Source organism: Rhagoletis zephyria, unplaced genomic scaffold, assembly GCF_001687245.7.
Source record: "Rhagoletis zephyria isolate East Lansing unplaced genomic scaffold, Rhagoletis_zephyria_1.1 Rzeph_scaffold_02187, whole genome shotgun sequence".
Taxonomy (NCBI): domain Eukaryota; kingdom Metazoa; phylum Arthropoda; class Insecta; order Diptera; family Tephritidae; genus Rhagoletis; species Rhagoletis zephyria.
The window spans coordinates 26920-42521 of NW_016159271.1; the positions used below are offsets into that span (position 1 = coordinate 26920).

General features: G+C 31.9%; 1 protein-coding gene across 2 annotated transcripts; it reads left to right on the top strand.

Moving 5' to 3' along the window:
• Positions 1-1112: 1112 nt before the first annotated feature.
• Positions 1113-11115, top strand: LOC108366204 (putative fatty acyl-CoA reductase CG5065). Of its 2 annotated transcripts, none has more exons than XM_017620530.1 (11): positions 1113-1209; positions 3937-3996; positions 5636-5921; positions 6114-6264; positions 6322-6407; positions 6495-6604; positions 7881-8076; positions 8137-8314; positions 10090-10160; positions 10250-10375; positions 10449-11115. In XM_017620530.1, exons 2-11 carry the CDS (start codon positions 3942-3944, stop codon positions 10684-10686), a joined length of 1497 nt encoding a protein of 498 aa, XP_017476019.1. In that variant the 5' UTR covers positions 1113-1209; positions 3937-3941; the 3' UTR covers positions 10687-11115. The 2 variants fall into 2 exon arrangements, with proteins under 2 accessions (XP_017476019.1, XP_017476020.1); XM_017620531.1 differs by having other exon boundaries at positions 1125-1246.
• Positions 11116-15602: the final 4487 nt, after the last annotated feature.

Below are 15602 nucleotides of genomic sequence, written 5' to 3' on the forward strand. Positions count from 1 at the left end.
ATTGTATATAGAAAAGTATTTTGTCAGTTTTTCCAGATTGGTAGTCGCAGAGCAGCTTTTTAAGTAATTAAAATTGATTTAAATGCATATATTTATGCTGTCAAAAGGCCTTCTGAGGGTTTTTGGGTTTTTGCTTAGGTGCAAAAGAAAAAATATGAAACATTAGGGCTGGTCAGAATGTTTTGGAAATGGTCTTGGATTTACAGTTGGAATTGCATTTTGAAATTTTGTGCTTGTTGCCATGGCAGACCCTAAAATCCTAGAAAGGCATTTTGATGGTATTGATATTTGTACTTAAATTTTAAATTATTGGTTTCATCAATTCCCCAGAAAAAACTGAAAATATCGTACAGTGTAATTAAATATGTAGTTGTAAGAAATCATGTATTTCTAGGCAGTATATCGGCAGATGAAATAAAAAAAGTGGGTGTTATCCTTTCTTAAAATGCAGTGGGGGATCCATAACAAATCGTTAGTATTAGAAGATCATAAAATAAACCATTGGTTATTATTATTAAAAGTCTTCTGAAGTGAAACAGAGCTTTGCGATCGAAAAATATTGATTTTAACCCTTCTGCAGAGTTTGGAATTTACCCCTTCCGATAATGAAGAGAAATTAGTCAATTTTAAGAAAAACCGATATTTCAACATGAATTCAGTTAATATTTTATTTATCACATGCAGACACTTTATTGGTAAGTGCTGTATGCTTAGCTATTCAAAGTTGCTCTTAAATACTAAATAATAATTTGGGTCAAAATTACCCAAAAATACTGTGGGTGTATGGAAAAACTAAGTCGCCTTCTAGAAAATAAAATAAAATAAAAAACTCTTTTATTTTTTGCAAACCGTAGCTGATTATGTTTTTAACGAATAGATAACGCCGCAGCTTCTTTAAAATTGCCTAACGCTGGGTAATCTTGACCCAATCACCGCAGAAGGGTTAAACAATTCTATACCATTTCTACGAAAAAGTGTGTGTAGGGTGTTAGATCTTACCATTTTAAACTTTGTTTACCACCCTAAGGTATGTATATTTAAAATTTACAACTTTAAATTTATTCGAGAAGTAATTGAAACAAAAGGCAAATACGCTATACTAACTAAAAATTGTGATCAGTTTGAAAGTGGCGGCGCAGTAGACGACATCCAGTAGAATATTTTCAATTCTAATAGACGTTTCATATTTTTATTTAAAAAAATTTAAAGGTGCGTTGATCCTTCAAAGGACAACATACATACATAAGTACGTATATATGTGCATACAGTCATACATATTTGTGAATGCAGCTATCGATGAATTGGTATTGGAATTTTTCATATGTGAATAAATAACTTCTTGTTTTCTTTGTGATTTTAAAATTTTATAGAAAAACAAAATTACTATACTTCTTTTTCACTTCGAATCTGATTAGAGTGTTATAGTTCATTTCCACCAAGCCTTAACTGCTGTTTATGCCCATTGGAAAAGGAGACTACAACTCGAATGGGGTAATTGCACAGAGCTCGGACAAGCATAAGAAAGTAAAGAAGCAGAAGATGAGAAATAAACCTTTGTCGATCACCCCATATTAAAATTTTTGAAGGTGGAAATGGGCTATTAAATTACTATGTGATTTATAGCCCAAAGTTTTGTTTATTTGTCGCTGCATAGAAGTTAAAAATCCTGCAAAAACTTTATTTTTCAATAAGAAATTATTATTATTATTTTTTTTTTACATTTAACATCCAAAAATGTCAGACTTTCCAAATTTTGCACGAGTAGTCAAAGTTTTCTATTAAGTTATTATTTTTGTGGTTGTTATTGACTTTCAAGGGAATTAAAGTTTATTTTGATCCTGTTTGCTTACTGCTGTCAGTTTTTTTAATTATGTAAACATTGTCTCGGTTGCAAAAGAATTGGCCTTTCGTCTTTTCAGGAAAAGTATTTATGCAATGGCAAGTACCTACATACATATATATGCAATTCTGAGCTATACTATGTATATATACATATGTACATACATACATATTTTACGTCGATGAATAGGTTAATGTACCATGAAGTCGAATCAATCCACATTTATAGTTAAAACTTACTAAAGAAAACTAAAAAACCGAAATGTAAATTCGTATCTACAATGTAGAGGTACAAGCATACATGTGGTCAATACCTTTGTAAATATACATACGTATGTACATATGTGCACTTACAATACAGTATCAACGAAGTGCGTCAAAAATTTCAATAAGTGCTTAATTTCTATGCAAATCGCTAAAAGTTCAATCAGAAGTGAACCGTACTAACACTGTATGCATGTATGTAAGTATGTATTTACATTAGCCTAGGTTGATCGCCATACAAAAGAAAAATGTTCGCATTTACTCCCCTAGTTTAAAAGCTTGCTTTGAGAGGATTTTAGGGTCACACAAATTTTCGTCCTTGGCGACTCCTAAAAACAGCCAAAATCGGAATTTCTTCCTAACTTTTTCTTTTATGACTCGATTTCAAAGTGTGATATATCGTTGAAAAGATGTTTTTGTTGTTGTATTTGTTTGTTACGCTTCCAAAAAAGTAATCGCTTGCTAAAGTGTTTAATTTTATGAAATGTGATGTAGAAACTGAGTTATTAGAATTTAGTAAGCTTTATTAGAAGAATGTATAGTACCAAAAAATATGTATGACCTAAAAATCCTCACAAAGTAAACTTTCAAAGTAGGAGGGGGAGGGGAGGTTTGTTGCAAACTTTTTCCGCGATCTCGTCTAATGTACATATTTATTTAGATGCATATGTACATATTAAGTATGTATGTATTTAGGTATAGATATACATACATATGCAGCTACTTTGTATGTATGTAGGTAAATACTTATACTAACATATGTCCCTGCAAAAATCGTTGGGACCATGTAGTCTATTTGTGGTATATTGGAGTACTTTCAAAAGTGCTCCTCTGCTGTAACGGGCCAACTTCTGTCTCTGCACCAGCTTTAAGGAAATGTGATTAAAGTTGAGCATTTGAAAGCACATTTGCATGTCTGGCTGTAGCTGAACGTGTAGAGATGTTCGCTGTTATTTGTTAGCTGCAAGCAGGTTCGGGTTCGAATGCCATCAGAGGCAAAATGTAATTTTTAATTTTTATTTTTGTTTTGGCTTTTTACTAATTGCGAAAAAACATCTGTGAAGTGAAGAACAAAAGCGCTTACAAACGAAAAAATATATCAACAATGCATTGTTAAAATGTTGGAGTAGCAGCAGCAGAGCAGGAGTATATGGTCCTCCCCTAAGACATCGCAATGTTAATTGGAGCACATTTTTTATATGAATTGTGGTTAATTTTGGAGTACTCCTTGACCCTTAGGGAGTACTCTTTACATGCTTGCATGGAGCAGTAGCAATTTTTGCAGGGGTTCATTTGTATATGAATGTATTGTTTTAGACACTCCGCACATTACGCGCCTTATCATAGTAGAGTAATCGTTTTTCATCATGCCGAAACGAATACCTGACGGCTCGAAGTCTGAGCACTTGCGCGCCTTGCATAAGTCCCAGCTAATAAACACAGACATTGCACTTTTCTGACCGTTCTTTGTCCATTACATATTTTCGCGCCTATTTTTGCACCTTTGATTCAATACCACTTGGACGAATTTGACTTGGACTTTGTTTTTTTTTTTGTACAACCTAAAATTTAAACAAATGATGATTTCTAAACGGCAAGCGCCCTTAAATGTTGAGCGCTTCGATTCATGCAGCTTTTATGATAAGGTGAAACATGGTTAGCAGTCGTAATGTAAAGAGTTCCTTGAAATATATGAGCTCGGCACGAAAGCTTCATTCATGTTGTAGTATGCCGAAACGATTACACTATTATGATTAGGGGCTTTGTGTGCGGAGTGCCTTCCTGTGCAAACAAATAAGGTAAGTAATATTAGTTTATTTCATTTATTTACAGAAGAAATGTCGATAGCACAGTTTTTCGAAAACCAGGAGATCTTCATCACTGGCGGCTCAGGTAAGTCTCTCATGCAAATTATGTATGTATAATCGCTGGAATGCATTATACATACAAATATTTGAAGAAAACTTCAACATTCGCTATTTTCGAATATTTTCTAAACAGCTGGCGCTAATATAAAATTTAGGGCCTTTTCTCATGTAGGTTTTAAAATTTATGTGGCCCTTTAAACAAAAATTTTGTTCGGAAATATAGCTTGAAGGGCAGAAAAATTGAAAACCTATTTGAGAAAACGGCACTTAGTGTAATTAAAATTTTTAGTGTTTACATATTTAAAGCCTGTTTACCACCGGACATTAAATTGAAAATATTTTAATGACAATTTGGGCATTATATGTATATGATTCTGATAAATAGAATTTTTGAAAATGCAAAGTTTTGACATTAAATTAACTATGCAATTGTTTTATTTTTGTAGAAAACTTTGTATGCTTTTGTAGGTATACACAGTATCGGATCGGAACTAAACCAAATTAGTATGGGATAACCCTTGAGGTACCACCTTGTCAATCCCAACCCCAATCCCAAGTCGATTGTTTTTATTCGAAATTTGTTTGATAATAAATTTACACGATTGACCGATTGAGCGATTCATAATACACTCCATAGAGACATGAGTATTTCGACGATAAGAAGTTGATCTCGCTACGGATCTTCTGTCATTTCCGTCTTGCTCTGACTTCGGTTGTCGAGAATACTACTTTTATTTCTCTCAACTTTATTCTCAACAGATCACTTGCAAAGTGAAGTCCTCAATTCTGGTGCCTTATGTATTCTGAGGATTGCATCAATGATAAAAAAACGAAGCTCTGACGTCGATTGTATTTTTTTTAATTCCATACTTGTTTAGGAATCGATTATTCTTCAGAATGATATTGAAATGAAGTTTCTCGATACACACAAGTCCATACATAAGCCGGATCATGAATAAAATAATGTGCATATTAGGATTGTTCTATATCGAAAAAAGTATACCCCTATTTTTTTTTTAATCAACAAATATTTAGAAGTCGCTGAAAGCGCTCAAAGTTTTCCATGTATTTTCGTAAAATAGGGGTATATTTTTTTCGGTATAGAACAATCCTAGGGGGTGAGAGCATAAAAATTCCGAATTTACTTCCCCCCCCGCATGCATTTTTGGACTACCCTAATGTACATACATCCCTACAAACATACATATATTTGCACAGCTCTATGTCAACTGACATAATATGGCCTAAGTTGCATTTTTGAATTATTATAGGAGCATAAAAACTTTCGAAATCTGCCTTATCCTAAGTTTCGCCCAAAAAAAAAATTCATCCGCCCATAGTAAATACATGGAAACGAAAAGTGAAAAGTGAACCGATTCGGGGAAAATAAAACTCATGATACGGCGGAATATGTCTGAGACTTTTCACACTCTATATAGCCAAATAACTCATATCGAGCCCTAACCGCCAAAAAGCTGTAAGCGACTTTTTTTTCAAAATTGTATATTTTGATGCAGAAGTGCATCGATAGAAAGATGATGCTTTAGGAACGTTTCTGCATCAAAATGAAAATTTTGGAAAAATGGCGTTTACATCTTTTTTTTTTATTATTAAATATACATTTTTAATTCATCATAAGTTAATTTTTCCTTTCCTTTTCTCAGGCTTCATTGGTAAGGGTCTTATCGAAAAAATTTTACGCTCTTGCCCGAATGTAGCTGCAATATTTGTTTTGATGCGCCCAAAAAAAGGCAAATGCATAGATGATCGCCTACAAGATATATTGCATTCAAAACTTTTTGAACGATTACGAGAAGAGCAGCCACAAAATTTGCAGAAAGTCCATGCAATAGCGGGTGATTGTAGTCAACTGGGTTTGGGTATTAGCGAAGACGATTTGTTACGCTTACAGAACGTGAATATTATATATCATTCGGCAGCGAGTGTAAGGTATTGTATAATTATGTTTCATTGCACCACCCTATTAACATAAGTAACAAATGTACATACCATACACTGATTATTTAATTCATTTGAACACTGCTGATTTTTCATGAAACTCCTATATACATATGTATATATGTACCTGTATATGTGCATATGAATGTAAAAAACGTATGTAATGCCATTTTCGATGCACAGATTCGATGACCCATTGCGTGAAGCTATACTCATGAATACACGCGGCACTTATGAGCTCATCAAAATCGCAGAGACTCTGAAACATCTGAAGGTGTTTATGCATGTTTCCACTACATATTGTTATCCCAACAGACATGTTGTTGAAGAGAAGGTATAGTTAATTTAATTAAATTTATTTTATACTATTAAATTTTGTGGTTATTTTTAGTTCTATCCCTCTTATGCGGATTGGCGTACAACCATCAAATTGGCTGAAACTTATAGCACAGAATCTTTGAATATATTTAATCTTAAGTGAGTTTACAGTGGATGAATATATGTATATGTTTTGCTTTCTATTTATTTGTGTAATGAAAAACGCGTTTACTCTATTGTGCACAGATATGGCGATTTCCAACCAAACACTTATACATTTACGAAAAGTTTAGCTGAACAAATTATTAAGGAGTACAAGGACCGATTACCTTTGCTGATATTTCGTCCATCAATAGGTGGGAATACTTACTTTTTATGTACATACATACCTAGAATTAGTTGTATATATACTCCTTTCCTGAAAGAATGTCATAATTCAAAAAATCAAGTGTACAAGAAAAATGGGATACAGTTTTTAGTCAGCTTTTCTCATTAAAAAAATAATAATAACTAACCACTTTATTAATGCGTAGATATCGCTATGAATTTTTTAACAAATTAAGCAGCCCCGAGTCTAAGGTTAATTTGAAAGGCTATTTAAAAAAGAAAAAATAATTTTTTGGCCGAACGAAGGGGCGACTTTTTTAATTTTTCGTCATATCTGCGGCATTTAAAGTCGGATCATAAAATATAATATATCGATATTTTGACTCGAAGATATAATTTTCTTTGTTCCAAAGTTCATTGACCCTAACGTACCACCCTAATGCCAATAAAGTGAAGCTCAGCAAGTAAGTATTTCGATTATTTCAGTAGAACTATGTAAACAAATTTTTTTCTCACCGAAAAATTTAAAAAGGCCTAACTTATTTTCGGGATTTTTTTTTCAAAATTATTTTATAAAAAGACATGAGGACGCAGGGGTGTATGGCCAATTTTTTTTGGTTTGCTTGTAAGGTGGTATGCACCATATATTACATATTTACTAAAATACGGTCACAAATTACAGGATGAAAATTTTAAATGATGTATGTGGGCATTTCTCAGGAACTTTTGAAACATAAGTAAGAAAATGGAAACTCGGTTTTCAAGCCGGGTAATGTAAAATAGTAGGGGTCTTCCCTTAAACTCGTAAAAACCTCGTAAACCTCGTAAATTTACGAGCCTCCTGAAAGAACTGTCAACATTTTTATGGAGCTATATTTACGAGCCCCTCTTAAATTTTCGCGGCAAATTTGATGCGCAAACGACCTCGTAAACTTCAGTGTTGCCGAAGGGCCGAAATTTTTATACTAAAGATAAGATAAAATAATGGGATAAAGAGTACGTTCACGTATGTCGTAATCCGAAAAATATGTTTTTATGTGACGAGTAATACGATACCGTATGTGACGATTCGAGTCCTGATCAGGTGTTATGTATGTTTAAGGATCGCTGAACACGAATCTTAAGTCCCATTGATCCATCAGATATAGCGATTTTGAAAATACATATATGTACATATCTACGAAACTATGCATAATCATCAAAATCAAAAGTTCCTGTGATATACCCATATACATACATACATATGACATATTCATTATATATGTATATTTACTAATTAATTATTTATTCAAAAATATTTCACAGTGGTTTCATCAATTGAAGATCCTGTGCCCGGTTGGGTAGACAACTTCAACGGCCCCATTGGAATGTTGGTGGCTTGTGGTATTGGTATTTTCCGCACAAGCTGTGCCGAACCGGATATTGTCTCTGACTTTGTGCCAGTAGATGTGGTCGTACGTTCCATGCTAATTGCAACCTATCGTAAGGGAACTGAAGAATGGTAAATTTTAGGTAAAAGAGAAAAAACTGCAAATTAATTTGCCTCCGTCTATTTTGCTAGGAATAAGAATGATCCGAAAGTGGAGGTAATTAATTGTGCTGCTTCCAAAATATGTCCCATAACGACTGGCGAAGTTATCGAGATCGGCAAGAGAGTTATCAAGGATACACCATTTGAAAAGACATTGTGGGTGCCAGATGGCAGCATAACACGTTGTCCAGTGTGGAATTTTATTCGGGTTTGTATAAAATTTAACTTTAGCGCCTATATCATCGCTTGCCATTTTAGATTTCTGGGAGCATTCTAAAATTTTCTTAGGGGGTAAAATTTACACCAAAAGAAGAAAATAATACATTTGTGGACCACTGTGTTAGGTTAGAGCATATAAATGTTTTAAAATAAACTATCAAAATATTTGTGTGACCCCATTCGATAAGTATGTATGTACATACATCCTTTTAAATTTTTCGTCATAAAATCCTTTTCATCCTTTTAATTTTTTCGCCTGAAAAAAATTTTGAAGGTTAATAGTTCTATTCAGGAAACGTAAATTTCAAATATGTATGTACAGTGACGAACAAAAGTATTGGCACCGAGAATGTTTCGCAATATATGCAAAGTTTTTTATTGTGATTTCTTTTTGATAATTTTCTATAAAAGTATAGTTCATACTACATCAAAAAACATAAAAATAAAAGCTCTAAATTTTGTGCAAAATTCAGAAAAATTCAATAAATTTGCATACTAATTTGCAACTTTCTATTCAGGTTTGTTTTAGAAAAGAATGCTGTTTTATATCCCATTCAAATTTAGCATAACAATTATTTTCTAAGCATTATTTTCTTTCATATACAAAAATTGTCGAATCTACTTTTTATGGAAGAAACTTCGTGAAAAAATTGCCAAAAATCAGGGAATTTTTTTAGCGCTTCAAGCTTGCATACTTTAATTAAATGGGCTATAATATAAAATTGCATACTTAGAATTTTTCTAAAAAATCTGAGTAGGAAGTTGCAAATTAGTATGAAAATTTTAATGAAAAACTTTGGATAAATTGCGAAAAATTCTCTGTGCCAATACTTTTGTTCGTTACTGTATGTATGTACGCATAGAAGGCGTATTTTCTAGAATAATTGTTTTTAAATTTGATCAAGAATTCATACTACTCAAGGTTTATTAAACAGGTAGTAGTAAAATAATATTACTCATCCATCCTTCTACATGGCGTATGAGTAATGTGACCCACCGTACTTCTTTCGGAAGTACAGTACCTACATCTTTTTGAAGGATGGTTAAGGGTTGTTTTTCCCCTTATCTACTTTGTTTTTGTCTCTCATTTCCAAAAATTCATGGGTGTAAAAAGTGTTCAATTTTGTGGCATTTACATGAAATATTCGTATTTATATATCCCTATATTCGTAAAAAATATAATAGGTTTAAAGACCTTTATGAAATGCTATTTTCATGCAAACTTTGGATTCATAAAGCAGTTAAAGTCTTATTTATTTTTTTATGAATTTTGGTATAAGTTTCTATTGTTACTGAATAAAGTTTAATTTTTAATTAATAAAATTGATTTGTTGAATTGATATACTGTCAACGTTTTGTATATTTTGCTTTTACCATTTTCTCGTTACTTTCATACTATTTTTGGTTCTCAGATCTTGTACTTTCTTGAGCTATGAAATAGTTGGTCCCATTATTTATGAGTAACATTTGCCATGTAAATGTTCGATTTTTTTTTGCATTCGCAATGCAAACTTAAAATGAAAATATCTTGGGGAAATGACCTGATCTAGAAAAACGGTATACAAATCCGCAATCTACGACCCAAAAAAGAGTAGCCTATTTTTTGACATTTTAGATACTAGTAGTGACAAAAAAATACACCCAAATGTTCTTTTTGATATAATGCTGCTACCTGTTTGATATGCCTTGATACTAATTTTGAACAGTTATACTTATCTAGAATTTATTTACGAAACCCACATATTTTCCACTTTTTCTCTTCAGTTCGTTACTCTGCATGTTCTAGTGGCAATTTTCGTCGATTTTGCCTTGCGTTTTACCAACACGAAACCATTGTAAGTTATAAAATTAAAAAACAAAAAGTGGATTTCTTTAGTATGAATTAAATTAAATTTTATAAATTTATTTATTATTATTTATTTAGTCTTTTGAAACTACAACGTCGAATTTATGCTGCTACCTTGGCTCTGCATTTCTTTGTAAACACAGAATGGGATTTCAAAAACGATAACTTTTACGCTTTGAATTCATTTGTGCCGGATTCGGAAGAGTAAATATTACCATTTTTAACTTCATTCCAAATTCAAGGATTAATGTTACACAAATTTCTTAAATTTTTCCAGACATATATTCGGCTTTTTACAATTCAGAGATCTTGATTATGAACAATTCTTTCGCTCAGGTATACGAGGCGCTCGCGTATTTTTATTGAATGAACCGGCAACGTGTTCCCAAGGCGCCCTGACACGCATGCAGATTTACAAAGTATTACATTTCCTAATTAAGTTAATCGGAAGTGTGCTGATTCTGCGCTGCATGGGACGTTTTCTTTATGCAAAATTTAATGCCACTTTCGTTTAGTTGGATGAAAATACCAAATATGAAGTCATTGTTAATTTTCTTTGACTATAGGCTATTAAATAGTTTTTTTTTGTGAATAAAACATTCTTTTGATTTTTTATTTAAAATTCATTTCAACAGTCATGAGGTGGGCAGGAGTTATCTGAATTTAGTACAATGAAAATTGATCAGTCTTGTTCCGAAAATCATGTAATTCGAAATCGGTGTGATTCACAAGCAAAATATTTCTGAACTGTTTTTATTTATATCTTCACTAATTTTGGAAATACTCTCCCTAGTTTTATATTTTTATACTATAAATCTAAGGGCCAGTTTCTCCATGTTTGGTTAACACTAACTGCAGTTTAAATGTGATCTACTCCATTACATAAAACAGGGAGTCGATAACGTCGATAACCATGTTTAACCTGTAGTTAGTGTTAACCAGACTTTGAGATACTGGCCCTAAAGCTTTAAAAATTTGATGGGGACTTTGGACATAAATGCAGAATAGCTCTGATTCTCAAATTATAACAAAAAATATACGGGGATCGTTAAAAATTATTGCGGTGAGTATAACGGTTTATATTTTTTTTTGCGGAAACGACAACTACAAAAGTTATTAAGGGTCAAAGTTCAAATTAACCAATTTTTTAAATCAAAATTTCTTGAAAACGAATGCTCGGATTTGGTCTCATTTGATAGGAAATTTGATTCCCCTTAATTTGATATACATATTTTATATATGCCTTTAGTTTTCACAAAGATCGAATTAATGTAAAAAAATTACACTGGTTTACAGCAAAAATGCTCTATGGATGCCACTATGCAATTCCAATGTAGAATTGATCGGTGATTCCGAAAATCGTGATATTTTTTTTTCTATGGATAACTTTTCAAGATATTTGCATTTTACCGTTGTTCAGCTTAAAAAAGAGTGGTTTCCATTAATCACGTATATCTTACGAATCAATTGAATAAACGTAATACGAGTTACGGAAGATGAAATTCTCCCTAAACCGTATGTGCATCACTTTTCGATAGCTCTGATAGTTTCTGGGAAATTATCTAATAATTTCGATGCAAACACTCAGGTGTGCGTGGCGTATGAGTAATACTCTTTTCTGCTCATATTTCATACAAAAAATCCTTGCGCATTTTTAACCGACTTCCAAAAAAGGAGGAGGTTATCAGTTCGTCGGAATATTTTTTTTTGTTTTTTTTGTTTTTATGTATGTTACCGCATAACTTTGGCCCACGTCACCCGATTTCGATAATTCTTTTTGCATCGGAAAGGTAGTGTCTCAGAGGTGGTCCCATACTAATTTGCTAATCTGGTTAAGATCCGATCAGCCGATCATGAGATATATATATATATATATTTTTTTTTTATATGAGAGTTCAAGGCGGTTTTTTTTTTGCTAAAAATTACTTGTAATATGACGAATCATTACTTTCTTATTTATCCATCGATTTTCTTCATTGGTAACTGAATTTTTTTCTGGAGGAACAGGTAAAACATTTACACAGAAACTGTTATTTTTTAATTTTTTCCCTGTTAAAGTTTGAATTTTTTAATCGAAAAAACAAAAAATCTGGAATGATTAATTAATTTCTCAGACACTGTCAGGCCTATAGAAAAGTGATGTATACACAGCTTATGGAGAATTTAATTGGCTTTGATTTGCCGTATTTCGTATTACAATTGTTCAGACGTTTCGTAAGATATACTTGATTAAGTGGAACCAATCTTTTTTTTTAAGCTGAATAACGGTAAATTGCAAATATCTAGAAAGCGTATCCATAAACATTGGTAAATATGCTTGTAAACATGCTCGTAAAACAACAAAAATCAAGTACAGTTTAATGTTTTGTTTTTTATTTAGTTTATGTCAAGGATTGAAAAATTACAATGGCATACTAGTATTGCTTGGTATTATCAAATAAAAGAGATCTGCGCAGGTCGTTTTAATTTTTTTTTAATATTCGTCATTCTCCATTTGAGAAAAATTGGGTGTATAACATAATCCATACAAGCAAAATCCAGAAATTCAAAATGCGGACAGTCAAAATACAGACAAATCAAAATCCAGACAAATCAAAATACAGTCAAATCAAAATGCAGACAACAAATTAAAATAATATTAATTTTTTTAGAATGTTTCCTATTTAAAAAAGTGGCGGAAATTTTCAGTATATATTTAAATATTGTTTCTTTTTTTTGTTAAAGAAAGCGCCGCAGGCGAAAATTTGGAATAAAGAATCGCGCGATTTTTTATTCCAAATTTTCAGTATTTCTTAAAATATAATTTAATATAAAAAAANTTACTTTCTTATTTATCCATCGATTTTCTTCATTGGTAACTGAATTTTTTTCTGGAGGAACAGGTAAAACATTTACACAGAAACTGTTATCTTTTAATTTTTTCCCTGTTAAAGTTTGAATTTTTTAATCGAAAAATCAAAGAACCTGGAATGATTATTTAATTTCTCAGACACTGTCAGGCCTATAGAAAAGTGATGTATACACAGCTTATGGAGAATTTAATTGGCTTTGATTTGCCGTATTTCGTATTACAATTGTTCAGACGTTTCGTAAGATATACTTGATTAAGTGGAACCAATCTTTTTTTTTAAGCTGAATAACGGTAAATTGCAAATATCTAGAAAGCGTATCCATAAACATTGNACAAATTGGATAGTGGCATCAGGAGAATAAAAACAAAATTAAAATTTGTGATCCAGTGTTATAAAGGAAATTTTTACAAACTCATTCGTATTTAAATTCCCTTATTAAGGATTTATAAATACGCAGAAAGGAGTTCCCCTTTTTTTCTCGGCTACACAGAAAGGAGAATTCTACGTAGTAAGGGTTATAATACCTAAGTGATTGATTAACTTCCGATTCAATTTTACAACTTTTACATATAACAAAATAGGGGATTTAAATAAAATGGGTTTATAAAGATTTGATTAATATTTTTTTTTTAATCAATACAATTTTTATAAAAACTATACATAAAATTTTTAAAATCCATGCATTCGTTTTCAAGAAATTTTTATTTAAAGAATTGTTTAATTTGAACTTTAACCCCTAGTAACTTTTGTAGTTGTAGTTTCCGTAAAAAAAATATACCGTTATGTTCAGCTCATTCATATCTATCGATCCCAATACATATATGTGACCTGGTCTACGGAAAGGGGGCTTAGGTGTCAAAAAATCAATTTTCACTTTTTGGTTGATTCGGATGGAAGATGAGATGCTTTTTCACGTGGTGAAAAGCAGAAAATCCTAACTTGCTTAGAAGTGTACTAAAAATGTAGAAACAGAAACAGTAAACGTCACTTCTTCAGTGTTACTTTTTTAAATGTTCCACACTAGCAACTTACACGATGAACTATAATAATATTCCGACCAACAACAACACTTACTGGACCAACAACAACACTTACTGGACGTCCGGCGCGGAGAATAATTAACGAGATAATGAGAAACTGACGAAACCAGTTGCTTACTTTTAACAGCTTTTTCACAGAAAACTAGTTTTCGCACGTAAGCTCCCTTTTCGTAGACCAGGTCACATATATATTGTTTTTAATTTCCATTCATACTGTCATCAGGTATGTAACTTGAGAATGGAAATCGCTGCATCTTTTAGGCGCATCAATATTACATAGTTACATCCCAAGCTAATAAAAGCGAGGTAATAAAAACGCTATTTAGCTCCTTTAGCGGGAGCCTTAAAAAAATGATTAAACCCAAAATTTTCTCAACATACATAACTGTTCAAATAAAACTGATCTACACCAAACTTTTTTTCGTGATACGGCCTATTGTATATACAGTTATGGAAAATAAAATAGAATAACGCATAGTACATTATAATCAGGGTCGAAGAAAATAAGCAAGAAAAAATCCATTTTAAGCGCTTAGATAAGCACTAAAACATTGGTAAATATGCTCGCAAAACAACAAAAATCAAGTACAGTTTAATGTTTTGTTTTTTTATTTAGTTTATTTCAAGGATTGAAAAATTACAATGACATACTAGTATTGCTTGATATTATCAAATGAAAGAGATCTGCGCAGGTCGTTTTACTTTTTTTTTAAATATTCGTCATTCTCCATTTGAGAAAAACTGTTGTTTTAAATCTCTTCAATAACACCAATGCCTTCAAGTACAGACGAACCATTGGTTTTAAATGTTTGTATCCAATCAGAAATGCAATTGAAGTTACGGGTTAATAAAAACCAAATACATATGTTTTTATATAATTACTTGTAAACATTCGGCATTTTAATTCGACGAATAAAAAACGCACAAGAAATGGTCAACAGCGACTGATGCTTTGGCATGATTAATTGCTGAACGCACCCATTATTCTAGGTTGTAAGTTTCTTAATTTTTTTTGCTGACATTGAAATTTTCCAACTCCTTTATTTTTCGGTTTAAGCATCTTATTTTAAAATACATAGGTTCTACCCAAATAAAAACGTTTTAGAATTTTTTCATCCAATTTCACATGATATGTGCATACATACATATAAGGTTTTTATTCCCCCTAAGTAAATATACAATTTCTCAATGGACTTTTCTGTCAATGGTGGCGTGTGGAATATAAAAGCGTACCCTCTGGAAAGCATACGTACCTTCTAAACAGATGGATGTCCCTTCTTTATGGCATTATACCTATCCCATAGGTCAGGTTACTTTTAGCCCCGTAATAAAAAATAATGACATCATTTATTTATATCTTGGTTTTATTTCTTGATGACAAATTTATTACAATTATTTTCATTTCCTGATTTTGTGGTAGCAATTAAATACTTTATATCCACCCTTTGCCAATTCATCTTTCCCCATAAGTACTTCCCAACCTACGCCTCTTGCCACCACCAACCTTTATAAAGTTGAAATTGATCATTGATCATAACA

Coding starts and splice junctions, on each gene's coding strand:
- LOC108366204 (XM_017620530.1), top strand. CDS start 3,942: ATGTCGATAGCACAGTTTTTCGAAAACCAGGAGATCTTCATCACTGGC. Junction 8,315..10,089: donor CAGTGTGGAATTTTATTCGG/GTTTGTATAAAA, acceptor TTTTCTCTTCAG/TTCGTTACTCTGCATGTTCT. Junction 10,161..10,249: donor TTTACCAACACGAAACCATT/GTAAGTTATAAA, acceptor TTATTTATTTAG/TCTTTTGAAACTACAACGTC.